At 38.0% G+C, this 27,696-nt stretch overlaps 1 protein-coding gene across 8 annotated transcripts in view; it reads left to right on the top strand.

Annotated features, from left to right (window-relative positions):
* Positions 1-25,124, top strand: part of LOC129755214 (synapse-associated protein of 47 kDa) — an 87,936-nt gene extending 62,812 nt beyond the window's left edge. For 7 of the 8 annotated variants that reach the window (XM_055751594.1, XM_055751591.1, XM_055751593.1 and 4 more), the window contains one exon: positions 22,725-25,124. In XM_055751594.1, the coding sequence (XP_055607569.1) occupies positions 22,725-22,855 (131 nt within the window). In that variant the 3' untranslated portion in view covers positions 22,856-25,124. Of the gene's footprint in view, positions 1-816; positions 914-19,649; positions 21,347-22,724 lie in introns of those variants that run through there. The other variant, XM_055751598.1, reaches the window with a different exon arrangement.
* Positions 25,125-27,696: the final 2,572 nt, after the last annotated feature.

The following is a 27,696-nucleotide window of genomic DNA, read 5'->3' as shown; positions in this document are numbered from 1 at the left end:
ATATTTTTTCCTGATACTTTTATCAATTTACTGAGACCCCTAAAAGGATAAAAAATTATTAAAAGTTACTAACTTTTTGCAAATTTATGATAGTCCAGAATCACACTTTATACTGAATCATAACGGGATCGAATCCTTAAAACAAATTCTTTACATGTAGATGTACCCAAAATTCAAAAAAAAAAACTTGTTTGGCGAGTTTAGCAACCACGGCTACCTTTTGCCTCAAGTTTTAAAATAATTTTTGTGATTTCTTGCGAACCAACCTTAGGCAGTCGTTTATTATTGAATTGATGTGTATCTTAGATAGTCAATATTCGAAACATTTAAAGTAAATATGATTTATTTCTGTAGAAAACTAACTTTTCAAGCATGCCTACAGGGCAATGAATAGTCTGGTTTAAAAACAAAATAAGTTTTTTGATTTATTTACAGCACCGCAAAAAGTCGAAGCATTGCATGTCATGTGAATAATGTGATGCAATAGAGCAGACTAGTCAAAGTAGTGCATCTTATATGATTCATTTTTAAATGGATTTATAATAAGCGGACATTGTTTCAGCAAATCTAAAGGGTGTTATGAAAGCCAGTAATGGTAGGTGATTTTCTGAATATTGTGAAACATTTAAACCCCCAAAAACTAATAGCAAACAAAAAAATCATTAGACTTAAACTGTAAAGATTTTTTTTTTGTCCCAATTCAACTATATACAGTGAATGTCTTAAATGGCATCACTCGTCTCCAGATTTATTTTTAAGTTTTAACAATCAGTTTATTCCTCGTAGTTAAACGACAAGTTTTTCTGCCAATTTCAGCTGATCGCTTCATTAAAGGACCAGTTTCAAGAAATTGCTGTAATATCCGATTTCCCTAAAACACAAATGCAATTCGCAAAAAAAAGAAAACATCCCGGTATGCACACTTTTACGGACAATTTTTTCACCTAAGTTTTACCGATACCTGCAATTGTGTGCTCTTCTTTGGTTATGTTCCATTTGTTTATTTTTGAAATCATAAAATCTACCCAAAACACTATAGTTTTCGATGTCGTTGATTGCTCTGCACTTTCCATTGAGATGCAATACGCAAACCTGATCTAGGGTACTCGTCTTCCTGTTTGCCATAGTTCTTGTATCAATACTATGTGTAAGTACGTGTTTTTCCTCCTTCTTGTGCCAAATTAGATTAAAGTTGCCAACATCTATAGGTATTTTTCAATTACTGTAATATATTATCATATTGTACATTGAGATAAATCAAAGAATGAGTCGTTTCTCCAAGCAAAATTTTTAAATTAAAAATGAAAACGGTATAAGTAGCGAATTATAAAAGATTCTAATAATTATAATTAGTAGCTTTGTAGTTCTTATCTATCTATCATGATGTAATTCTGATTTGTTTTATTTGATTTCAAATTCTATAGGATTTTCGTTCTGTCCTGAACATAAGTATTACTTCGAGTTCAGAATACTGATCCTCATTTGTCATTCGAAAATCTAATTTGGAATTTCGATCTAACAATGAATTTCTTAATACTTATGATAAATTAATACTTATCAGAAGGTTTTGTTAGCAGGTTTCCATTGCAGATTCACACCAAATTATTTGTTCCCTATTCTGGATCACTTTATTCAATTATGATATTAAGGTATCTAAATCCCCGATTTTAAATCTAAATCCGATTTTAATTTTGACTCTGATTCAGAATTCCTTTGTGGATTCTACTTTTGGATGTCGTTTCTGAATTTTTTATTTGAAAATCTCAGATCCTTAACATTGTTCTAATCCTATGCTACTGATTTGAATTCAAAGGTCTCGTTCTACATTGTGGAGCTCTGAAGTCTGGCTTACTGGTTTAGCGTTTTTTAATTCGAATTCTCAATTTGTATCCTGAAGTTTAATTCTCAATTTAACACTATTAGAAGTTCTATGGCCCGTAGCTTTTACAGGGGTCTCCCAAAAAACTTTTTCTTCTGAAACCGATAATCAATTCATGGCATTTTTTTCTTTAGGTTATAAGAAATATAAAAAAATAGTGAATTTTACACTGAGTCTATACCTAGTCAAACTAGTTTCAGTCGTCTCGTAGTAGAAAAAAAATTGAAAGTTGGAATAAAAGTGGATCGATATTTAACACATTTAGGCATAATTAAATTTTTAGAATACGAAACACAGAATTGTTGACGAATTTCAAAGCTAGCTGTTTGTTCAATTTTTTGTAATTTTTCATTTTCTCAGATTATCTTAACACCTGCAGTAAACTTGTGTCTGAAGTTTGAGTAGTATAGTATAATAGCGCAAAATTTTCGTAACTATATTCACACACCGAAAGAAAAGTTCTAGTAAACTTTACCTTAGGATGTTTAGTAATGTAGGGGAGAATGGGGTTACTTGATCCCCTCTTCTTATTTTCATCATATCTTTTTGGGAAAATTTCGTAACTCTTTTTAAGCATTTTTGACAGCGTATAATTCCATATGCTTCGAAAAATAGAAAGATACATGAACTCAAAGATGAAATTTTCGTGAGACCAACAAAATTGTGATGTTTTTTAAGTTACAGGAGACTTGATCCTTTACTAAAGGAGACTTGCTTCAGGGTGACCTGACCCTAGGCGAAAATCTAGTGAAATTTGGAGATAAAAGGTCCATTGACTATTTTTTGTCATGTTAGTTGAAATGAGTTGAAATGAGTTCACAGTTTGTGAGTATCAGAAAAAGAGAATTTTAAAAGTTTGTTTACTACCCTAGAGTCATTGCATACCTTAAGACGTAATTTTCTAGTTTATAGATAAGTACAGTATTTTAGTCCTTTTTATCAGATAATTACTGGATAAACATTAGCTATTGGACAGATATTAGTAATTTCATGGTAACCAATGATCACGTTCCTTTCAGAAGAAAAATATATGAGGCCCTCAGAGCCAAAGGGGTATAAGTGACAAAATGGTGGATTTTAAGTTAATGATGCCAACCGATTTTTCATATTTCAAACAATGTTTGATGATTTACTTCAGATTTTTCAAATTTATTTACATACTTTTACGTTCCAAAGCAAAATTCAAATTTTCGAAAAATGTACAGAAAATTGCCAAACACAACAACTTAAAAGCCTGTTTTCTAGAAATAGGGTATTTCGGGGGAATATGCACCTGCTAAGGGAAATGACCGAGCATGCGGAATGCATAAGATGAACATTCAAATACATTGCAACATGTGCTTCGTATTTCTATCTTCTACTCATATTCTGTCCAAAATATTACTTTTTATTGTAAAAACTATGAAAATATTCGATTTTTTAGAAACGCCTTTAAAAGCAACTGTTGAAATCATTGGATGTTAAACGCCCCAGTGTAGGCAAATAATGCTCCAAAACATTGGTTCAAAACGACTCGAAAACAACACATTATTCACAGTGAAAATAAATTAATTCTGTTATTTGATTCGGAAAAAAGTCAAAAAATTTTTTTTCCAAGATTATTTACACATAAAAACAAGTGGCTTGTGAACATTTTTCAATGAAAAAATTAAAATTTTTGAAATTCTTGTCTTTATTTTGAACTGTGTCAGTTTCAACCAAATTTTCCTGCTGCTTTTAGCGACAAATTTAGTGAACCGATTCGATTTTCTGTGCACGTTTTTTGCTCAAGTCCGACCGAAAGTTATAATTATTTTACATCCTAATGATAATTTAGGACTAAGCAAAGAAGAAGATCGATATATCATTTCGATAATCGGTCTGTATTCATGGAAAACTGCACTCCAAAATTTAGCATAAAACACGTGGTTTTGTTTACATCTTACCGAACAGCACCTTGAGAGTAGGGCGATTTATCCATAAATTCATGGGGGCATTTTGATCGTATATTCAAAATTTAATATATCTTCAGTTTACCATAAAACAACAATTTACCAGAGTTTTTCATCAATTGATAATTCAAATATATAATTTGAACAATCATTAAAATCAATGGTGAGGCTGTTTTAAGCAATCATCTTTGAGTAAAAGCCTATTTCATTCGATCACTTTTTACAACTTGAGTGATGGATACCCACCTCAAAATTTAATTTGATTGTTATTCGTGTTTTAATGAATATCTGGTAACCATTTTTATTAAAATTACAAGGAATTGGTTTTAAAAACACATTTGTGTAAAAAGAATCCATTAGAAACTTTGCAAATCTCCAAAATTTATCAAAATATAGTCGCTGGCGTTTTACCCCGCAAGGGCATTATGGACAGAAGTACCCTAAGCTTTCATGCACTCATACCCCTTTGCCCCTTTGGCTCCAAGGTCCTCATATGTTTTAGGACTCTAGGGATCAATTATACTCATAAAGTACATTTTGGGAAAAAAATTCTTAAAAAAATTGAGAGTTTCCCCAACACTGACAATTTCCACGGGTTGCAGCAACCGCCTGCTTGTAGTTCAAACCTCGGGCAAAACTGGTGGTTTTTTTAATTAATAAACGAACACAATGACAGCAGTTAGGGCAAAACTCGTTGATAACTAGGTTGCCATTGATAATAAACGAACACTGTAAGCTTTGCACCTACATTGTTTTCGATTTTCCGACTGCTTTGATGGTCTTGAACGACATTTAACGTCGCTATGCGACCCATATTCGGGGGTCGGGTGTATTTCCTGGGAGGCCCCGTCACATAAAAAAACGTGTGACGCTCTCTAACTCAAGTTAACAGCTCAGTTTAGCCACACGTTGCAAATCTTGTAGTTCTTCCTCTTTATTTTCTCGCTACGAGAATTTCTTTGGGCCCAGCTAGAAAGATCACCAAAATGAGCGTGGCGACCAAAGGACTGAAGCAACTGTCAAATCACGTACGAGCATTCGGAGGTTTTTGCTACCTATTAGCAGCTTACCTAACTCGGATAATGAAAAAAAAGAAAAAAAAACGATACACAGTCATCACTCGAAAACGTTCACTGAAGAAGATGGTAAATTGCTATCGTAATACCGGTATCTGAATTTTTCATTTACCGTGGTTGAATTAAAAGGAATCTCTCGATTGCTTTGATTCAGTTGAACTATTCAACCCAGTTAGTCGAACAACACAAAAGAGTTTCCAGAATATTATTAAAATATTCTGAAAAATAAAATCGGCTTTTTTGTGCCATTTATATAAAGGTATTGTGTAACTCAATGTTTTGCCGAATGATATAAAACCTTAATAATTTAAAAACAATGTCCCAAGGCATTCATAGAAACTTTCAACATTCCTTCATAAATTCCTTCACCAATCTAGAGACTAGAGACATCCAGATTGGTTCTTGTTATTGGCTTCAAAAGGAACGCAGAATCGTGTTATGTATAAATTACTAGCTGATCCCATACGAACTCCGTTTCGCTTTCAACTTGGAATATGTCATGAACAGTTTGTATGAAAGCCAATTGCCAAGCATTTTCCAGATGCACTTCTGAATTCATTGTTAAGTAAAAATTGCAAAAAATATTGGTCGATCACTTTGTCTGTCGTCTGCTACTAAATTTGAAATCAGAAATCCTTTGACCGTGCCAAAAAACCACGTGTATAAATTTCGATTCGATCATTGCATAACAACGCAATTATTGCCAAAAAGCTCAACCTCTTTCGGGGGCTCTTATACAATCTTTGATGACTGAAATCGATTTCCCTTCCCTCAAAACTCCCGTTTGCAAATTTTCAAAGCAATCCATTATATAATAACGTAAATATTGCTAAAAACAGTGAAGAATTAATTTATATGGACGACCCCTTTCGTCGGCCCCTGACAAAACATTTGACATCTGAAATCGGTTGCTCGTCCCTGAAAACTACCGTGTGCAAATTTTCATCCCAATCCGATGTAAAATAAAGACGATATTGCAAAAATATTGAAATGGACGACTATGATGATATGGACGACCCCCTTTGCCGGCCCCTTACACTGAATTTAATACCTGAAATCCATTGCTCATCTTTCAAAACTCTCGTGTACCAATTTTCGTCTGAATCCGATGTATAATAACGACAATATCGCATCAACAGTGAACAGTTAATATGGACGACCCCTTTGGCCGACCCCTGATTTTAGTTTTGATAAGTGGAATCAGTTGTTTATCCCTAATAACTCCTATGTGCAAATTTTCACCCCAATCTGATGTATAAAAACGTCAATATCACTAAGATACTGAAAATTTAATATGGACGACCCCTTTTGCCGGCCCCTTACACTAAACTTGATACCTTAAATCGATTGCACGTCACTCAAAACGATCGTGTACCAATTTTCATCTGAATACGATGTATAATAACATCAATATCGCAAAAACTGCGATCAGTTAATATGGACGACCCCTTTGGCTGACCCCTTACACAAAATTTGACACCTGAAATCGATTGCTCGTCTTTCAAAACAATCATGTGCAAATTTTTAACACGATCCGACGAAAAGTAACGTCAATATCGCGAAAACAATATTTGTGTTCTATGGACGACCCCCTTCAGAAGGGGTCATCCGAAAATCTAAAAACATTTTTCATCCTTCCTGGTCCTAATGAGCATCCATGCCAAATTGCAGCTCTCTAGCCCTTAAGACGGCTGAGTCTATAGAGGACAAACAAACAAACAAACAAACAAACAAACATACAGAAATTGCTTTTTATATCTATATATATAAAAAGCAATTTCTGTATGTTTGTTTGTTTGTTTGTTTGTTTGTTTGTCCTCTATAGACTCAGCCGTCTTAAGGGCTAGAGAGCTGCAATTTGGCATGGATGCTCATTAGGACCAGGAAGGATGAAAAATGTTTTTAGATTTTCGGATGACCCCTTCTGAAGGGGGTCGTCCATAGAACACAAATATTGTTTTCGCGATATTGACGTTACTTTTCGTCGGATCGTGTTAAAAATTTGCACATGATTGTTTTGAAAGACGAGCAATCGATTTCAGGTGTCAAATTTTGTGTAAGGGGTCAGCCAAAGGGGTCGTCCATATTAACTGATCGCAGTTTTTGCGATATTGATGTTATTATACATCGTATTCAGATGAAAATTGGTACACGATCGTTTTGAGTGACGTGCAATCGATTTAAGGTATCAAGTTTAGTGTAAGGGGCCGGCAAAAGGGGTCGTCCATATTAAATTTTCAGTATCTTAGTGATATTGACGTTTTTATACATCAGATTGGGGTGAAAATTTGCACATAGGAGTTATTAGGGATAAACAACTGATTCCACTTATCAAAACTAAAATCAGGGGTCGGCCAAAGGGGTCGTCCATATTAACTGTTCACTGTTGATGCGATATTGTCGTTATTATACATCGGATTCAGACGAAAATTGGTACACGAGAGTTTTGAAAGATGAGCAATGGATTTCAGGTATTAAATTCAGTGTAAGGGGCCGGCAAAGGGGGTCGTCCATATCATCATAGTCGTCCATTTCAATATTTTTGCAATATCGTCTTTATTTTACATCGGATTGGGATGAAAATTTGCACACGGTAGTTTTCAGGGACGAGCAACCGATTTCAGATGTCAAATGTTTTGTCAGGGGCCGACGAAAGGGGTCGTCCATATAAATTAATTCTTCACTGTTTTTAGCAATATTTACGTTATTATATAATGGATTGCTTTGAAAATTTGCAAACGGGAGTTTTGAGGGAAGGGAAATCGATTTCAGTCATCAAAGATTGTATAAGAGCCCCCGAAAGAGGTTGAGCTTTTTGGCAATAATTGCGTTGTTATGCAATGATCGAATCGAAATTTATACACGTGGTTTTTTGGCACGGTCAAAGGATTTCTGATTTCAAATTTAGTAGCAGACGACAGACAAAGTGATCGACCAATATTTTTTGCAATTTTTACTTAACAATGAATTCAGAAGTGCATCTGGAAAATGCTTGGCAATTGGCTTTCATACAAACTGTTCATGACATATTCCAAGTTGAAAGCGAAACGGAGTTCGTATGGGATCAGCTAGTATATAGATAAATGGCCAACGTTATGAAATTTTTTGCTTCTGGTTTTGAATGATACTACATTTTCTATATATTTATAAAGCTTTTCTCTCTGTGCAAACTTACTTAGTGTTGGAATCATTAACCATATACTACTTAACGATTTTTAAGCTTATAAAGGGTGATACGGTCAAAATTTGGTCAAGGGAAAACGCGTGTAAACCGGTGAAATCGTTTATTTAAAAAATCAAATTTAATTTCTTTTTCAAGTTTAATTACCTAGTATAAAATTCAGGAAAAATAATCAGTTAGGCTTTCGCTTTTCCAAATCCGAATTGCCGAGCCTTACGCTTAACCCCTGCCATCAGATTTTGTACAGCCACGTTGTTCACCTTCTTCGCCGCAGAAAGCCAGTTTGCCTTGAACTGCTGCTCGTCCTTAGCAGTTTTTTTGGTCTTCTTTATGTTCCGCTTGACAATAGCCCAGTATTTCTCAATTGGGCGGAGCTCTGGCGTGTTGGGAGGCTTCTTGTCCTTGGGAACCACCTACATGTTGTTGGCGGCGTACCACTCCATGGCCTTTTAACCGTAATGGCAAGATGCCACATCCGGCCAAAACAGTACGGAACAACCGTGTTTCTTCAGGAAAGGCAGCAGACGTTTATTCAAACACTCTTTCACGTAAATTTCTTGGTTGACAGTCCCGGAAGCTATGAAAATGCTGCTTTTCAAGCCTCAGGTACAGATGGCGTGCAAAACCAGATATTTTTTCGCGAACTTTGACAGTTCCATGTGCTTGAAAATATCTGCTACCTTTCCCCTTTCTTTTGCCGTATAAAACTCCTGTCCCGGAAGCTGCTTGTACGGTTGTAGACGATACACCCAGCTTAAAGTCTGTTTCACATAGAATCTGGTCGCATAAAATAAATCATTTGTCTGCAAATAAATAACGTACAACAAAAGTAAAAATGTCATTTTGTAGGGTTTTTATTGCACTTTTAGGAAACAAATACATACAAATCATTCGTCACCTTTTCGGATGAATTTTCGAACTTTTTTTGTGATACCACCCATCATTTTCTGCACAGTACTGCAGGTAACCTCATTCGCCATCTTGTTCCACCACTTTTCCATTTGAGCGGGTTTTTTCATGGTTTTGCCACATTTCTTCAGTTTGCCCTTAACAATTGCCCAATATTTCTCGATGGGACGAAAATCCGGACAGTTAGGTGGATTGATACTTTTTTCAACACAATCGATCTTGTTCTCCTCATACCACTTAACGACATCCCGGCTGTAGTGGCAGCTTGCCAGTTCCGGCCAGAACTTCACCGGACCTTTGTGGGACCGAATGAACGGCAAAACCCTCTTCTGGAGACATTCTTCTTTGTAAACATTTTCATTCATTGTGTCCCCAGTGATGAACATCTTAGTCTTCTCCCCACAACTACAAATCCCTTGCCAAATCATCAACTTACGAGCAAATTTATCTGCGAAAACAAACTTGAATCTATCCGCAACATTCCTGTTGGGGGTCAACGACCTTTGGTCGGCACGTTTACCTGCTAGCTTCGATTGCTCTGCTACCGACCCTTGTTCCAACATCGAGGGGGGTAAGGTTGGTGGGGTTCCCAGCTGGTTATCGGCTTTTGTTGGTTGTCGGATAATGCTTTAGTTCACCGTGGTTTCTGGATTGTGGGTTTCCGGGTATTCAGGGTATGAACACAATAGAGCACACGCGACTGGTTCAACTTAACAATTCTATTTCGACTTAACTTTAACTTTTTACTAAATATAATAATAGGTTTTGGGACGTGCAAATATATGGGCGTGCAAAATGTTCTCCCGACCTAATCTGACGGTGACTCAGAACGAACTGGATTGACGATCATTGGCTACCAATGAGCTGCTCGGCTGTGGTGAGTTTATGATCTTTGTGGAGAAGATCGCCTATCGCTCGATTGTTGTTGACGATCGCGGGAAAACTCTCACAATCTCCCAATGGCCCACCGTATAGTTGGGAGGAGGCATTGGTGGGCTGATATCGCTGGCGTATCTAGGGTTGTTTCCGTACATCCTCACCCACCCAGAAATGGCACGATTTCTGAAAAAATAAAAGAAAATCCTCTTCTTTGGGAGGGGAGGAGGGAAGGGATGGATTTGGGATTCTAACTGACATCTGACACATTTTCATCTTTTTCTGGTTGAACGGGTAGTAGACAAATACGTTCGACTGCTCTTGTTTTTAATCCCATTGCAGTCTTAAGCGTGACAACCCGTATTACCCCATCACTTCCTGGATGTACTGCGTGGACCCGACCCATCTTCCAGTGGATTGGTGGAGAATTTTCATCGCAAATTACCACAAGTTTTCCGACTTCAACGCTGACCGGTCTATTCCACCTCTTTGTTCTTGCCTGTAGTTGGCAGAGATATTCTCGTTTCCATCGAGACCATATCTGCTGCAATTTTTGTTGAACAACTTGAGAATTATTCAATCGGTTCGTTGCTACATCTCTCAGATCTCGTTCCGGTAGACATTGAAGAGACGAACCAAGCCAGAAGTGTGAAGGAGTCAGTGGCTCGAGGTCATTAGGATCATCCGTAAGTTGTGTAATTGGTCTCGAATTCAAACAACTCTCGACCTGAACCAATAATGTGCACATGTCTTCAAACGGTAACGGTTGATCGCCGATTACTCGCAGGATGTGGTGCTTTGCTGAGCGTACGGCTGCTTCCCAGAGGCCACCGAAATGAGGAGCTCGAGGAGGGTTCAAATGCCACTGTATTCCCTCATCAGCGCAATGTTTTGAGACTTTCTCATGATGCTGTTTTGATTTTAGTAGTTGATTTAGATCTCGTAAATAATTCTTAGCTCCAATAAAATTTGTCCCGTTGTCCGAGAATATATCGGTGATTTTTCCCCATCTTCCAATAAACCTACGCAACGCTTGGAGGAAACGATCAGTAGAAAGATCGGAAACCAGCTCCAAGTGTACCGCCTTAGTTGCGAGACACACAAACAGGGAAACATATGCCTTTGAAGCAGGTTTTCGAGGTCCGGGCCGCACATAGATGGGACCAAAATAGTCTACGCCGGTTTTAGTGAATGGCCTAGACTCTGTCACTCTTTCTACAGGTAACTCTCCCATAAATTGTTCGATTGGGGTCGGCTTTGCCCTGAAGCATTTAAGGCAGCGGTGGACAACATTTCGAACTCCACTTCTACCTCCAAGAGGCCAGAATCGTTGTCTAATTGCGCTGAGCATCAATTGGGGTCCACCATGAAGCAACCGTTCATGGTAATGTTCAAACAACAGCTTGGTTAAACAATGTTGCGCTGGGAGAACGAGAGGGTGCTTAAACGTTTCAGGTTCCATGGAATGTTTTAATCTTCCACCCAATTTTATTAGGCTGTTTTCGAGGAAAGGATTGAACCATCGAAGAGGGGATCGACGTGACACGAACTCATTATTAGAGAGGGCTTTAAGTTCCTCGTTGAAGCATTCCTTCTGAACAAGTCGAACCAAAACGTTTTCTGCTTCTGACAACTCCACAGTGGTAAGAAATCCAGCAGTAATACCTTGTGTCGGCTTCTTAAGCAACCGCAACAATCTTATCCAAATGGCGGTGCTCCGAATTAACTTCGTGTAGGTTGAGAAGTGCGAAATATACCATCGATTGAATTCCTGCTTTTCTGAACCTGTGGCCACAATTGTAGAACGCCTCCGTTCGCTTTCTTCGTCTCCTTCTGGAAATGTTTTCATGGTTCCAGGCCAATCCTCGGGATGTTCTGCCAACCAACTTGGGCCATTCCACCAAAACTGGTTGTCTACAATTTCTTCCGGAGTGATTCCGCGGGATATTAGATCGGCTGGGTTTTCCTTTCCGGCAACGTGATTCCATTCACAACCTTCTGTTAGAGCTTGGATTTTACTGACTCGATTTGCGACGAAAGTGTTCCAAGTAGATGGAATGGATTCAAGCCAACGAAGAACGCAGGTGGAATCAGACCAGAACACGGTTTTGAGACACATTTTGACCGACCTTTTAATCTGTTCATTTAGCTCTGCGGCCAAAAGGGCCCCGCAGAGTTCAAGTCTAGGTATACTCTGACTTTTGAGTGGAGCTACTCGTGATTTTGATGCCAGCAAGCTAACCATTATCTGACCATCATTATTCTGACTACGCACGTAAGCACACGTGCCATAAGCCTTCTCTGACGCATCAGAAAAGAAGTGCAGCTCAATCGAAATCGGTTTTGGGATAATAACACAACGGTTAATTTCGATTTGGTTCAAAAGTGGAAGTTCTTGGTGATATCTCTTCCACTGCTCACCCACCATTTGAGGTACCGGCTGATCCCAATTTAGTTTTCCTCCTTGTTCATCCTGCAGCGTCCAAAGAAGCTGCATAAAGATCTTCGCGCTTGCGATCGTGGCTCCCAAGAGCCCTAGGGGATCAAACAACGTAGCAATAATTGCTAAAATTCGGCGTTTAGTAATAGGTTCGTTGTCGTGTAGAGGTTCTAAGGAAAACTGAAACCTGAATTTGTCTGTCACAGGCATCCATGTCAGCCCTAAAGTTCTAACGGATGGATTGGAATCCAGTGGAATTCCTTCCGTGCAAGGAATAGCCAAGTTTTCTTGGGGTATATTTCCTAGGATTTTCAAGCAATTTGACGCATACTTCCTCAAGCGAAAACCTCCGCTTGCCATTAAACCGTCCAGCTGACCTTGTAAGATACCGGCTTCTGATGCATCATCTGTTCCTGTGATAACGTCATCCATATACGTATCTTCAAGAACAGCCTTGGCTGCTAGTGGAAAATTGACCTCCTCATCCATAGCAAGTTGTCGAAGCGTGCGTGTGGCCAAAAAGGGTGCTGGTTTTGTTCCGTACGTCACCGTGCAAAGTTCGTAGATCGAAATCTCATCATTAGGGGAGAATCTCCATAGTATCGACTGAAGATGTTGATCTGCTGGGTGAACCTTAATTTGACGAAACATTTTCTCCACATCAGCGACTATCATAAACTGTTTGGTACGACAACGTAGGATGATCGATCGTAGATCTTCTTGAACAACCGGACCGACAAGCAATGAATCGTTTAGGGATATTCCGGAAGATGTTTTACAAGAAGCATCGAATACCACTCTCACCTTCGTGGTGGTGCTGGCCTCTTTGACCACCGGGTGATGGGGCAGATAACATCGTTCGACTGATTTCTGACACATGTTGCCTTCTAACAAAGTTCTGACATCGTTTACTAACGCATTCACTGACATTGTTCTTACTGGCTTATCAACTGACTCATCAACTGACCTTTTAACAGACTCATTTACAGACTCATTCTCAACCATTCCAACAGACCGTTCTGCTGACTCTTTAACAGACTCATTAGCTGACTCATCAACTGATCTCATGTCTGACTCATGAACTGACTTGATAGCTGACTCGTAATCTGACTCAATAACTTTACGCATATGACCCATACTGACATATTCTTCCATAAAAGCGATGTATTGATTCCTCAGGTTCTCATCTCTAGCTAATCTTCGTTCCGTGGATAGAAAACGCCGCAATGCGATCTCTTTAGATTCGCCAAGTTGCGCCAAAACGTTTTCATTTTTGGGTAAAGTGACTGTATAACGTCCATCAGGCTGCCGCTGCACGGTCTGGGAAAATAGGGTCTCGCAGCGAGTTTCTTCAGGGGATAATACGACCGGGGACTCGACCTCCTCTAGGGACCAAAATCGAGTCATCAAGGATTCTAGGGATTCTTCTGCCGAAATGGAATTATTTGCCACGGAGATAGAGGTTCTAGATTGAGAAATCCCACCACAAGCCACCCATCCAAATACGGAGTAATTTAATGTCGGTAATCCAGGCCCAAGATGAATTTTCTTGCCACTATCAAAGTACTCAAAGAACGCTTCAATACCCAAAACGATATCAACTTCGCCAGAAACCGAAAAGGAAGGATCAGCAAGGTCAATTCCCTTTGGAATCTTCCATCCCTTGGTGTTTATAGAAGCGACAGGCAAGTTAGCAGTTACCTTAGGCAAAACGAGGAAACTCATCAACCGTTCGAATTCAGAAACGCGTGATCTGACCGTTGCTTGAATTCTCTGCTTAACCCTGGTGGATGCTTGCCCGATTCCTATCACCGAAATGTCCACCCTTTCCCTGGAAACCTTCAGGCGTTGGCTCATGCGCTCCGTGAGTAGGTTGCTCTCTGAACCCGAGTCCAAAAGAGCCCGTGCTGGATACCGATTACCGTAATCGTCCTCTAGAACCACCACTGCGGTTGCCAGTAGAATTTGGGCAGAGCATTGCGAAGCATTCGATGATTTCGTGACCGTTGTTGCTGCGTTGGTGACTTGTGTGGCGCTGGGTTCAGAATCCGTTCGTGCTGGATCACTTCTGCGTTGTTCTGAACTTGTTGATGCTGTTCTTTCCTGGTTAAAGCAGACCAAACTATGGTGCCGACCCTTGCAATGCCGGCAAGAATATTTCGACCTGCATTCCGCTGCCTTATGACCCTTATTAAAACAATTCCTACACATTTGGTTTGTTCGCAACAGCTTTTCCCTATCCGCAACTGCCATGCGTTGAAAACTTACGCATTGATAAAGCGGATGTTCAGACGCGCAAGCTACACAACGTTTAGCGAATGTTTGAACAGTGTTGTAGCTACCCCTCACGAATTGTTTTGGTTTAGCGGATGATTGATGCTGCGACGGTTTTGGTTCAACTGGTTTAGCTGGCAACGATTCCAAAACGCGAATTCGCCTCTGCAGAAATTCCGTTAAATTTTTGATCAAATCCTGGTCCTCATTTGCCGAAAATTCTTCCCATCCTCTGCGTGTCACTGGATCGAGACGCGAGGAGAGAATCTGGACCAACAGTAGATCTTTATAATCCACGGGTTGAACGATTTGATCCAACGTCTGCACAATTCTTTCAAAACTTTCCAAAAGAACGTGCAAATCGGTGACGGATTCCTTGGTAAGCGTTGGCAGCTGGAACAGGGCTTGAACCTGTCTTTTCCGAAGTTGTTTGCTGTTGTTGTATCTTTTAACTAACAAATCCCAAGCGATTTGATAGTTTGCCTGGGTTATTTTCAAAGGGTCGATAAGGGCCTTAGGTTCACCTTGCAAGCAGCCCTTTAAATAGTGGAACTTTTCCACTTCCGGCAAGTCAGGTTTCCAGTGAATCAAGGAGGTATATAAATCCCGAAAACTCAACCACTCTTCAATGTCACCATTGAAGGTCTGAAGCTTGATCTGAGGAAGTCGAACATGATCAAGCGTGGATTGTGACAAGGTTTCGTTGGCTCGTGAGGTTTGTTCACTATCCGGAACCCTTTTCCGTTCCTTAATTCTCTCCATTAAAAACGATTTTGCGTGATAATATTGCTCACTGTAAAGAAGCCTATCTTTTTCACAGGTATTTTCAAACTCATCAAAGTCTTCGTGCGATTGAATGTCTACTAAAGCATCGTTAAACCGTTCCCATAAACTGTCTAACTCCTCCAGGCGGACCTCAATTTCAGAAGTAGAACATTCATCTTGAAAATTATCGACAAAACGCCAAATGTCTCCCGCCGAAATTTGAATCTGTCTAAATTTAACATTTAATAGCTTTAAGGACGGCGCAGCAGCAGTTGTTGCAGCTGCAGATGTCACCTTCTTCGTGACAGGCATAGTTAATCAGAATCTAATAAATTCCAACAAAAACTGACAAACACAAAGTGTTACTGACGGTAAACCAGCCCAAAGCTGATAAAAATCTCTGACACAATCTGACAATTAAAAATTCGTATATTTTTTTTATCACAACCAGCCCAAAGCTGATAGAACCTCCGACACAGTCTGACGAATTCAATCTGATTCAACTTATAATCAATTTCAATTTCCGTTTTTCTCGAAACTTGTTTATTTGGTAACGCACCAATCTGACACAATCCAGACTCAAAAAACCGGTAGGGTTTACATTGAATTCAGACAAACTCGAAAGTTAACGTGATCAAGTTCAACACTTACAGTTTTTCCATTATCCGGTTAATCCGATATGATTATTTTAATCCAAGAATCGATAGCCAAATCCAAAATGATAATCAAATCAGAATACCAATCGTAGCACTCCGCAATATTAACACAGAATTACAAAGCTACACTGTGGCACGGTGAGCTTTCATCAAGATCCAAAATGCAAGTTTATTTTCAACCTTCGGGTTAACCAAACCAGATGACAAAGTCCGACACAAGCTGACCAAAATCACCAACTCACAGAGGATTTCCAAGGCAATCGCACCTGTAACTGACCAAATAATTCGACAGACAAAAAAAACCTTGAGTCATAGACCTCTTGTCCAATGACGCCAGGGCTCAGGTAATTGTGTTTGGGTTGAAGAGGATTAGTTACCGTTAGAAATATATTTTCCAAAAACAAAAATCAACATTTTTTCGATTTTTTAAACTTACGTTAAGTTCAAAGGACTTCCAGGTAATCCAAGTTGAGCGCCACTGACATCTACCGATGCGTGTTGACCATTGACCAAGCGGGTGGCGAAACCTATCGCCTCGTACGAGCAGCAACCGATGAGGATAATGACGATGACGTTCCAATCACCGTCCGTGAACTGGATTAATACTGGCCGACAACGATGTTCCTATCGCCGCCAATCGATTCTGCCTGCCAACGGTCAATCCGAACGAGAGCTGAGTTCTATCTAGTCACCGAGGTCCAAACCAACGACCAAATCCGTTGGCACCAGAATTGTAGTTAAGTCACCAGTCGTGGAGATGAAACTTGTTGCCTTCAGAATGTTTCATGCAGTTGATTCCAAACGGCAGCAATTGTTTGATCTGATGCACCAAGCCAAGCCTAACAATAGCGCGCGTGCAAAGTTGGTATTGTTAGCTTGATTCCGATCGCGATGGCGAACCAGGCTTGGGTTCAGCGATTTAATTGCGATGGCGATCGGCGATGGCGAAATGGTTATTGACGCCGTCCCAGATTACTCCGAAACTGGTTCCAAATCCGGTTCGAAGGACCAAAATGTTGGGGGTCAACGACCTTTGGTCGGCACGTTTACCTGCTAGCTTCGATTGCTCTGCTACCGACCCTTGTTCCAACATCGAGGGGGGTAAGGTTGGTGGGGTTCCCAGCTGGTTATCGGCTTTTGTTGGTTGTCGGATAATGCTTTAGTTCACCGTGGTTTCTGGATTGTGGGTTTCCGGGTATTCAGGGTATGAACACAATAGAGCACACGCGACTGGTTCAACTTAACAATTCTATTTCGACTTAACTTTAACTTTTTACTAAATATAATAATAGGTTTTGGGACGTGCAAATATATGGGCGTGCAAAATGTTCTCCCGACCTAATCTGACGGTGACTCAGAACGAACTGGATTGACGATCATTGGCTACCAATGAGCTGCTCGGCTGTGGTGAGTTTATGATCTTTGTGGAGAAGATCGCCTATCGCTCGATTGTTGTTGACGATCGCGGGAAAACTCTCACAATCTCCCAATGGCCCACCGTATAGTTGGGAGGAGGCATTGGTGGGCTGATATCGCTGGCGTATCTAGGGTTGTTTCCGTACAATTCCCTTTACGCTTCGCAAGGTAAAATTTGTTACCGGGAATTTGTCCAAAATCCATTTTGACGTAAGTTTCGTCGTCCATCAAAATGCATCCGTTGTACTTGGTCAACACTTTCTCGTACAACTTCATTGCCCTGGTGTTTGCTTGCATGATACGACCGCAAGCCTTCTCGCAACAAATTCGTCGAGCTGTACTGTGGTTCGTCTTGAACTTTTTCGCCAAATCACGAAAGGAGATTCCAGGATTATTGTGAACTGATCGAATTACCTTAGCTCGCAGCTTCCACTCATATGTTCCACTTTTACGCCTGGTTTGTTTTGCTCGATCCACCGTAAGGGTCTCCCGGTAACGCTGCAGCACCGAATTTACAGTCAATTTTGGATATTTCAGGAATTTCGCGATCTTTACCCCTGACCACGTCGGTTTCTCTACGTGAGTGTTCAGAATTTTCAATCGCCTTTCGCGTTCCAGCGTCGATAACTTTTGACTGACTGCTCAATCTTGATGAAATTTTCACCACTAAGTAAACAAACCATCCGGATCAAAACACTGTCAATAGATTCGTGATGTGACAACTAGGGGCGCTGCAGTAAATAAAAAGATGCGACCAGATTCTATGTGGAACAGACTTTATTTGCGGCATCTCGGAGAGAGATGTTAGGGTTTCGCTTGAAACTACCGTCAACTCTCTTTGTCGTCTCAGCGGCTTCCGGTTTTCGATTTACCCCCGATCCAGACTTCCTGGCTGTCGACAAACGTTCCCCAAACACTTTAATTACTTTTGTAACGGTTGATTTTTTTAGCGATTTTGCCAGCTTTGCGTGCGAGTAGCTCGGATTTTCGCGATGCGCGAGCAAAATTTTGATACGCAGCTCTTCTTCCTTGGACGGCATTTTGAAAACTGAAGAGTGAATTCCAAAATCAAAATAGGAGCAACATTCTATACACACACACACACCTTCAAAATGAGAGGTGTTCAGGTTTTTTAAATGCAAAATTGAAAAAAAATACGTCAAGTTGATATTGACCAAATTTTGACCGTATCACCCTTTACACACTCTGAAATAATTTAGTAATGATACACCTTTAAGTTTTTTTTTCGTAAATTAAAAAAAAAAGCATTTTTGATATATTTTTTAAAAGGTTTCGTTCAATATTTATTACGAAGCCTCGATTATTTCGCATAAAAATGTTTAAATTACCTTTCCTTTAAGATTTTTTTCCAGTAAAGCATGTTTTTCAAGAAATCCAATTCCGTAAATTGTTCAAACAAATCTATCAAATTCATTTAACCTGTTACATTCTGATAAATTTTAGTATCTACTTCCTAAAAAAGATTTTTGAATGAACTAAAACCATCGGCTTTCGATATAATTTATTCAATGAATTTAAGGAAACGCCCAATTTTATATAAAAAAAATTCCATTGAAATAGTATATGAAGCATTGATTTAACACTCAGTTTACTGACTCAGACATTGCATCATGTTAACACTGTCGCAATAATCCTTCGCAACACATTTTTGAGCTGATTACGAATCATGCCATTGCGCTTGTAAAAACCTTTGTATACCTTGTTGAGTTATTAATTTCCTTCTAATTTATCAGATAAACTCAATTATGTTTGATTTACAATTTACCTGCTTTCAAATGTGCCGCAAATGATCTCACTGCTAGGCTTACCATATTCCACTGATTCATCGCAAATAGAGTTGCCAGATTAACTTACTGTGGCTATGATGTAGTTTTATTTTGCATTTCGTTGTCAAAAAAGTACTATCTGCCAAATTATAACCACGATAGCTTTAGGCTGTTTGATATTTTTAATTAGACTATCCCGGTGTCATGAGTTAAGCAAGTATGGGAAGTCAATCTGGCAACACTGTTTTGGTGCTACATATAATCGGTTGTATCAAAGATCACTAGTTTCCCGTAACCACCATTGAATATTTCGATCACTTTGTATCATTTCCATTTATGCTGTGTTTCATAGTTATAGATTCTGAAATCATCAGTATTGATTGTATTTGTAGAATTTTTCTGTCAAGGGTGGCGTAACTAATTCTTTTTATCCTCTCCTTTTTGCCAACATTCAAACAGCCTAAAGACGTAGTTACAATGTTAACGGCTTATCAAGCACTAATGACCGTATCAAAAAGTAACGAAACATACGCGTGTTACAAATCTGTATGAGTAAAATAATAAATTAATAACAACTCCGTAATACGAAGATACATCTCAACATTGTTCGTAAAAGAGTTTAACAACAACAACAAAAAGACAAAAGCAGAAGTCTTCAATGCTTTCTCACCTCATCATTACCAACGCTAGAAGGATTTCTGAAATTATTAGTACTAATACAAGCAGGAAACGTTAAGTTCAATTAAGAATGTACTCCAATCATGTTTAGATTATGTATTACATTTAACTATCAATTTTAACTAACGTTGATTTTGCAAGCATATAGAAATTGTTATCACTTGACCATGGTTGGTGGTTTTAAAGAAATAATCTACCTTAGTTCCACTTCAAGAACATTGCAAATAATCGACTATTCAACGCAGTAAGTGTACTTTTCTGTCTTGATGTGATTTTTCTCGTAACCTCAAAGTAAATGATAATCCCCCAAATTAAATGAAAAATATCGGATAACATCAACCCAACTTAAGCTAACACACACCACTTTGAGAATATAAAATTGAACTCTGCAACGGCTGTGGTTTCGAAAGATGAATATTCTTCCTAGTTCTACATACACATGAAAAAAAAGTAAACAACCACATCTGCGAATTGAGCGCCACTTGCAAACTGTTAAGAACCACACGAACAAACAAACATAAAAATGTATAGTCGCGTAATTCGTTAAGTACAACTCACAACCCACCGAGGCCGAGAAATTCACTATGAGTTGCTTTCGTTTCTTTTCCGAGTGTTCTCTGGAATGTTCCAGCGTATTTAAAAAAAAATCAGCCTGGGTTGAGTTTCCATTCATTTTCGGTATGTTGAGTATTGATCTAATTGAAAGTTATCATTACTCAACTTCTCTATTCGAACCCACAACGATGCCATCTTGTGATTTGAACGTCAACCATTTGGTGAACATCAACTATTGTGCAACCTAATCACCTACGAGAAAAACAAAGAAACATACAAAACACATTAACACATACACACAAATCACACGCAGACAATTAACTTGCAGAATCTCTGTATTTGAAGAAACAAAAATGGAACTCTCTGTATATACGAACATTTTCGCGTTGAAATTAAACGAAAGATTATCATAACAGCAGCAAAAAAATAGCAGTATTCATATATTATTACTTATTAACTCTGAAATGGAACACGAGGGAATGAAAATTTAAAATAAAACAAAACAGATTTTTTCAATGTTGTGCATTTCGTTAAATCTATACATCTTTGAAAGACAAAGTAGCATATACACGAGGTCATTCAAACAAACATAAAAAACTTAAAATAAAATAAAAAAAAGCTAACCAATTATTCCAAGAGGTAGGGCGTTGCAAGTAAACAAGAAAATAAAATCAAGAGAAATACAAAAACACAAAATGAATATGGTGAATGTACTTATTTAAAGAAAGATATATTTAATTCGTTACAACTCAATTAACAAAAGAGGAAGACATTAAGCTAAAATTTAAGAGAAATGACAATACAAACTAACATCGTTGAAAATCAAGAGAAATCAAAGTGTAATATTAAAGAAGGAAAATGCGACCGGAAGAAATAAAAAAAAAACATGTAACACACACGCCGAATCCACCGTACTTGGAAGATCAGAGTGACGGATTAAAACCAAATTGCGAACGGGATATGTAACGTGTTAGCCAGAATTCCATAACGAATCGTGCAGAAAACGAACGAATAATATTTAGCCATGTTAGGTTTTTATCCTCCGTTTGTTAAATAACAGCAAAAAAAGCAACTGCTTCTAGCACCCACAATTGGTTTCTCTTAGATTTCGCCATTGGTTTTACACTTTGAGGAAACCTATTACGGTAACATCACAACCAGATTAGCGCATCCAAACTTGTATGTGTTCAATGTTTTCGTTGTGTGCAGTTTATTATTGTTGTTACCACTCTTTGTCCAGCATTTTAGAACTCAACTCCAGTTTTACTATTACCAATACTGTTCTAGCAAAAAAAAAGTTGTATGATGCAATAATATCTGTATAGAAAATAAATTTTAAGGCAATTAAAATAAGCTGTGATTAAGTAACATTGAAAACCACAATGAAAGGAACATATTGACGGGCCGATTGCAAGTGATGGTATAGCAAAATGGATTCTTATTTTAATTAAACTACAAATGGATATATTGCGGAAAACATAAACGAACTGGTGAGAATGCGAAAACAATTGACTCATACACGGATCCGAATAAGAAGGTTATGATAAAAAAAAATCATCCCCAAAAACAAAACAAATAAGTTGTAAATATCAGCTGCAATTTGTGCGAAAAACATAACGACACAACGTGGCATTAGGGACAATTAATCAATTCTATACAAAATGATTTCTCGCCTGTGTTAGGGATGCGATTTTAACCAAATTATTCGTGTTGCAAACTTCCCCTGTGTTTGTTTGATTGATTTGTGACAAGACGTGGGATGGTTTCGTGTAAATGGAACAGGACTACAGCCATCACCAATCGAGGGACTGGTCGAGTTTCCCCAAAACGGAATCCTTTCCACATTTCGTTAGTTGAATATACATTTCCTTGGGACTTCAAGGGCAAATATGAACGATCATTATGTTTTTGGTAGATATGATTAGATTATAAATAGTACAATAAAATAGATCACCAAAATAACGGATGCTTAATAGCAGGACAGTGCTTTATAGCCACAGTAAGAAACAATCTCTAGAGAATTATTATGGATCTATCAGAATCGCGAATGTGTAAGATTTTCCGTTGTTTCTTGAATTTGTTTTTCTCTTTATTCAAATAATTGCTCCATTTGTTTTATTTTCAATTGATCTAACTTCCGATTTTATTTTCGACATTGATGAATAACACACTTCAACGAATTGGTAATTGAACACCAAATTCCCAACACATCTCCCCATCGATCTGAATGTGAATATTTAACCCTCAAAACGGGGTGGCTACATCGTGCAAAAAAAAAACCACAACCGCAAACAACACTAGAAGAGCAATGGGAAAAGGATCTGGAAGCCGAACTGCAAGACTACGAGGTGGTCAACGACGGAAGCGGCCGAAATTCGAACTGGGAGAAAGATGTTGACGAGCTGCTAGACGACGAACCCGACCTCAAATAAATCGTGAGTGTCCCTCGTACAGTTGTTTCGTAATGTGAAGAAATGCTGCATTCTAGGTGTATATAAACTAATTTATCATCGTATAATTTGTTGTAGGTTGAGTTATTTTAACTTATTGAAAAATAAAATGGTTTTCTTGGGGTTATCGTACGTTGCATATCGTTTTCTATCGCAATCGATGTATGCCGAACAGGATTGTAAAACTATCTTCAAAAAAATTTCGATTACTATTCCAGCTGTTTGGTACGGGGTTTCGTTCATTTTCTAATATCAATTTTTTCCATTCAATTTGATTTGGTAAACCATTACATAAATTGAGCCTGTCTTCAATACGATTTTATCTTATTGAGCAACAGAGCGAAATGTATCGTACAACACAACTGACGAAGGCATTATCAATCGCTCGGCTGTGAACGAAACACTAACACAATCGAAGCGTTATTCGGATGATTTACATCCAACGAACTTTATCTTCAGGAGCCATTACATTTAAGAAATTTTTCAAATTTCGAAATATACCATTTGATACCGACAGGTAGGGCAGAGAAAAATCACAGCTAAACATCCCATAACTCCTTTCTAGCACTGTCACCGTTTTTAACAAGTTTTGATTGTGACAAGGCAGCATTTCGCCAGGTATATGAGCATAAAAATAGAAAAAAAAAGTAAAAACAAATTCCTATTTGAATCGCATCCACTACCTTGGAAGCAATTTAGTTGTCTAAGAAATGTAATACCTCTGAAGGAATACACCTCTGAGCTAAAATCTACTTCAAATGGAAAAAAGTTATCCAATCTTTACTCACTACGATATCGAACGAAATTATATAACCCCAAACAAGTGCGAAGGCCGAATTGTCACAAATCAACTAGATTCATATTGTTATCGGCACGAACCCTAACAACTCAGAGCAGCAAATCTTTTCGTATTAAATATTGTTTTATTACGAGCGACTCTCCATAAAAACGGAAACCCAGTTGAAGATCATTTGAATGTTACTGAGAACACGATTGAGACAAAAAAGAATCCTCGGCGATACACCTGTTATCGGCGGTTGGGTATGTGTTTTGAGAAATTATGAAAAAGGAAAGAAAATGAAAATTGGTCGTTGAAATGGTGATGTCTCACTACAAAGCCGTGGAAAATTCACTCACCGTCACGTGACGCTACGTCGATTATAGGTCAATCATCGAAGACAAACACAACCAAACCAAACGAATGAAATCAGTTCAATTAGGATGAATTTTTAACGTTTTAACTTTAACTTAACAAAAAGCTGCAAACAGACTTAGTGCAACACTCGTTTCTTTTTACTTTATCTCTGAATAAAAAAGCGAACTCAACACAATCTTCCAGACTTATAAAATTTTATCTTTTTTCAAAAATATGTATAACAGATTCAATTAGTAAAAAAATATTGATTACACACAAACTCTCAAGCTTACGATTTAAGACAAACAAAGAATAAACACTGATACCAATATAACGGAAACAAAGACATTTTCACATCGCACAGTTTTAGATTCCAACAATAACAACAAAGAAAACTCATAACAAGTGACAGACAAGAAGAAAAACCATTAGTCAAGTCGAATTTTCCCAAACGATTCCTGTTTGCTGTAAAAAAGAAAGTAAAACAAAAACAAAATTATCCGTAATCAACAGCGAAACTGTCAACGGTTGTCCGATCCGCGTTAGTGATGAGACGTATTTGCACTTTTTTGGTTTTGTTACAGGAAAATTATAAATCACAAATGTCAACCGTTGATAAAATCGTACAGAAACGCGTGTTGTCTCTCGGCGATTCCACCTTAACAACCTTATTTGACCATTCCATTTTATGTTTGAACGCGTTCCGAGCATTCCGGATAACGATGCATGCAAAATAGTTGCAAATCCAAGAATAGCGTCGAGAAAACAAAAAAAACACTTTAGAAAATAGTCGAAAAGATATTTAAAGAAAAAGCAACACCAGCCGTACGTACTTCACCACTCTTTCAAACGCCTGTTTGAAGTATTCGCATACTCTTCTTTTTTCCGTTCGTAATATCTTTCAAAGCTGCATCCGCAGAAAACGACAGAATAAGAGTTAAAAAAATAAAGAATCTATCCTATATTTAATGAATAAACTGAAAGTAAGATTGTTTAATATATTATAACACAATATATACATATTACGATATACTACCGAATATTAAGCATTGATATGTGTAAGAAATCAGAAATAAAAGTAAATAAACAGAGGGATATTGTGAACATTAACTGAAACTATGATTTCTTTCTAATTTACCTAAGACATTCCGAATTAAGTTCCCAGTTGATGTTGGATCAGTTGAATTAAAAATAACAAATCTATTGCACGAACCCATAACTTAAATATTTGGTTCCATTTATTTGTTAAAATTAATAACTATTATTCATAAAACGCGAACAGTGGTTTAAAACTCGAAAAACGTGCAGATCGAGGGCTTTTTGAAGGCTTAAATGTCAAAAAAAACCTTATGATATGTTCTACAATGTTCCATCATTTTAAAATGCGCATATTTTATTGTAATTTTTTTCCTGATTAAGTAGCTCATAAGTGAGATAATTTTTCTATTTTTTTTTGTATTTATCATTTTATCACTATGACGTCTTCGAAAAAGTTGTAGATCATCACATTTTAAAAAACTTTGTTGAAGACGTCAGAGCTCTTTTAAAACAACATGTTTCAAAAACATTTTTGCAAAAACTAACCTCAAAAAATGAAAAATTCGTATAACTTTGTTCGAAGCGAATTTTGAGACCAATTTTGTATAAGAGAGTTGTGACAACTGTAAAACTACACAAGTTCATTGCTGGTTTCAAGTCACTATTTTGAACTTTAATGGTACTTTTTGGGTTATTTCTTGGATGTTTTCATGGACTATCATGGACATATAGTTTCAATTGTATGTATGAAGTTTTACTACTAAAATAACTTAACTGAAAGATACCAGTTTTAAGCTTCATGCATGTCATATGTGTTATATATATATGACATGTCGTCATATATGTTATCGGCTGGGTTGCCAGGTGCCCAGATTTGTCTGTAAAACCAAGACTTTTGACCCTTCGTCCAGATATTGGTCAGAAACAGATTTTGCCCAGATTTTTGCTGAGAGTGCCCAGATTTTACTGACTTTCAAAATTGACAGATAAAATCAATATTAACACTAAACATACCGACACTTTGTATATACCTATTCATACCGCGAGCGGTCAAATGACGGCAAACACCGTTTTCGCTAAAACTCCCTTGTTTCTCAACCGATTTCTATCAAATTTATAATTTTGAAAAGCTTATAATTTGACTCAAATATTTTTCACAGACAATTTCCAGCTACAATCAATAACTTTAAAGTTATTTGCAGTACAAGAAAAATTTTATGAAAAAACATGCTTCAGGAAAAAGGTTGTAAATCAGTTATTAAGTGCTCGAAAAAAATTTCACTTAGTGCCTTAGAAAGCTGAAATTAGAAGCTATATGTTGCACATATGGAAAAATTTTTTAAAAATTTTCTAACATCATGGCCACAAAAAATGTAAAAAAGTTGTGTAAAACCCGTACTTTTCAATCAATCAACTGCCAAAGCTGTTCCTGTTACAGTAGAAAATTTTGAAAAAGTGAATTGAAAAGTAGACGTAATTTGTCACATTTTGACATCTTTAGATTTTTAAAATACTACACCCAAAATTCAGCCTCTGTGCCAATGGCGTGTAGTCAATTACATAGCATCATTGGTACAAGAAGATAACGCGATTGGTGCTGATTCGATTTGCTCCCACCGGCATTAGGCTGATGTCATGCTGAAGCAACTAGCAACGCGACCTACAACGCAACGTTCACACGACTAACCAGCTCTCATTTGATCCCCATGGAAATCGCGCAGACCTGTCATACTGGTCGCTTTGTGTAGCGCGACCAATCTGATGCCAATGTGTTTAGTAGCGCGACTAGTAGGAAATCCAATAGGAACATTGTTTTTTCTCGATTTGAAGCAGTGATTCCGGGTTTTAAGCACAATAGTACGAAGATCTGTCCGAACTTGTGATAATAAACTAAAAACTATCTTAATCGGCGAGAAAATTTTCATGAATTCTTAGTTCCGGCAAAAAAACAAGGAATTTTGTCGGTTCAAATTCCGGCATTCTTGCAATCCGGGTCGTGATTTGATGAGTTTTTGATGGCTCCGGAAAGAAAGGAGACGATTCAAAGCATTATCAAATGTAGAGAAGAGATGATTTGTAGGGAATTTCAAAGTGACAGGTCGCGCCAGCATGACATACCAATGCAATGCAACGCAATCTTGTTGGAACGTTGCGTTGCGTTGCGTTGCTAGTTGTTTCAGCATGACATCAGCCTTAATCTCCCAAGTTAACCGAATTGCGTATGTCTGAAAGAAACAAAATAAAAACGCTTTCACGTCCCTCCCTATCGCATCACAAGACGAAGAAGGATGGAAATAAATACCGGCCAACACCAGGCAGCCGGCGAACCGAGCACTGTGCGTGTGTATGTAGCAAAAGCAACAACAAAAACATTCCTTCAATTCACCGGCAAACAACCATCGGCCAAGTTGCCCAGCTTTGGCAGCTGTGTATATGTAGCGTGTGTATGTAATAGCAGGCAGTAAGCAAAGCACAGTTCTCATTCAATGGGTTTCCCGTTTCCTCCACTCCCGTTCCCTTTCCCGTTTCCATCGCAAGACAAATGAATACCTTGAAAGGAGGCCAAACGCCGGGAAGCCACTGTCGTGCGTTTCTTTTGTGATTGATCGGTGGCAGAATGCCTATGACCAAGCTTGCAAATTTTGATTTT

This window comes from Uranotaenia lowii, chromosome 3 (genome assembly GCF_029784155.1).
Source record: "Uranotaenia lowii strain MFRU-FL chromosome 3, ASM2978415v1, whole genome shotgun sequence".
In the NCBI taxonomy this organism is placed as follows: Eukaryota; Metazoa; Arthropoda; class Insecta; order Diptera; family Culicidae; genus Uranotaenia; species Uranotaenia lowii.
This window is presented reverse-complemented; position numbering and strand designations above follow the sequence as displayed.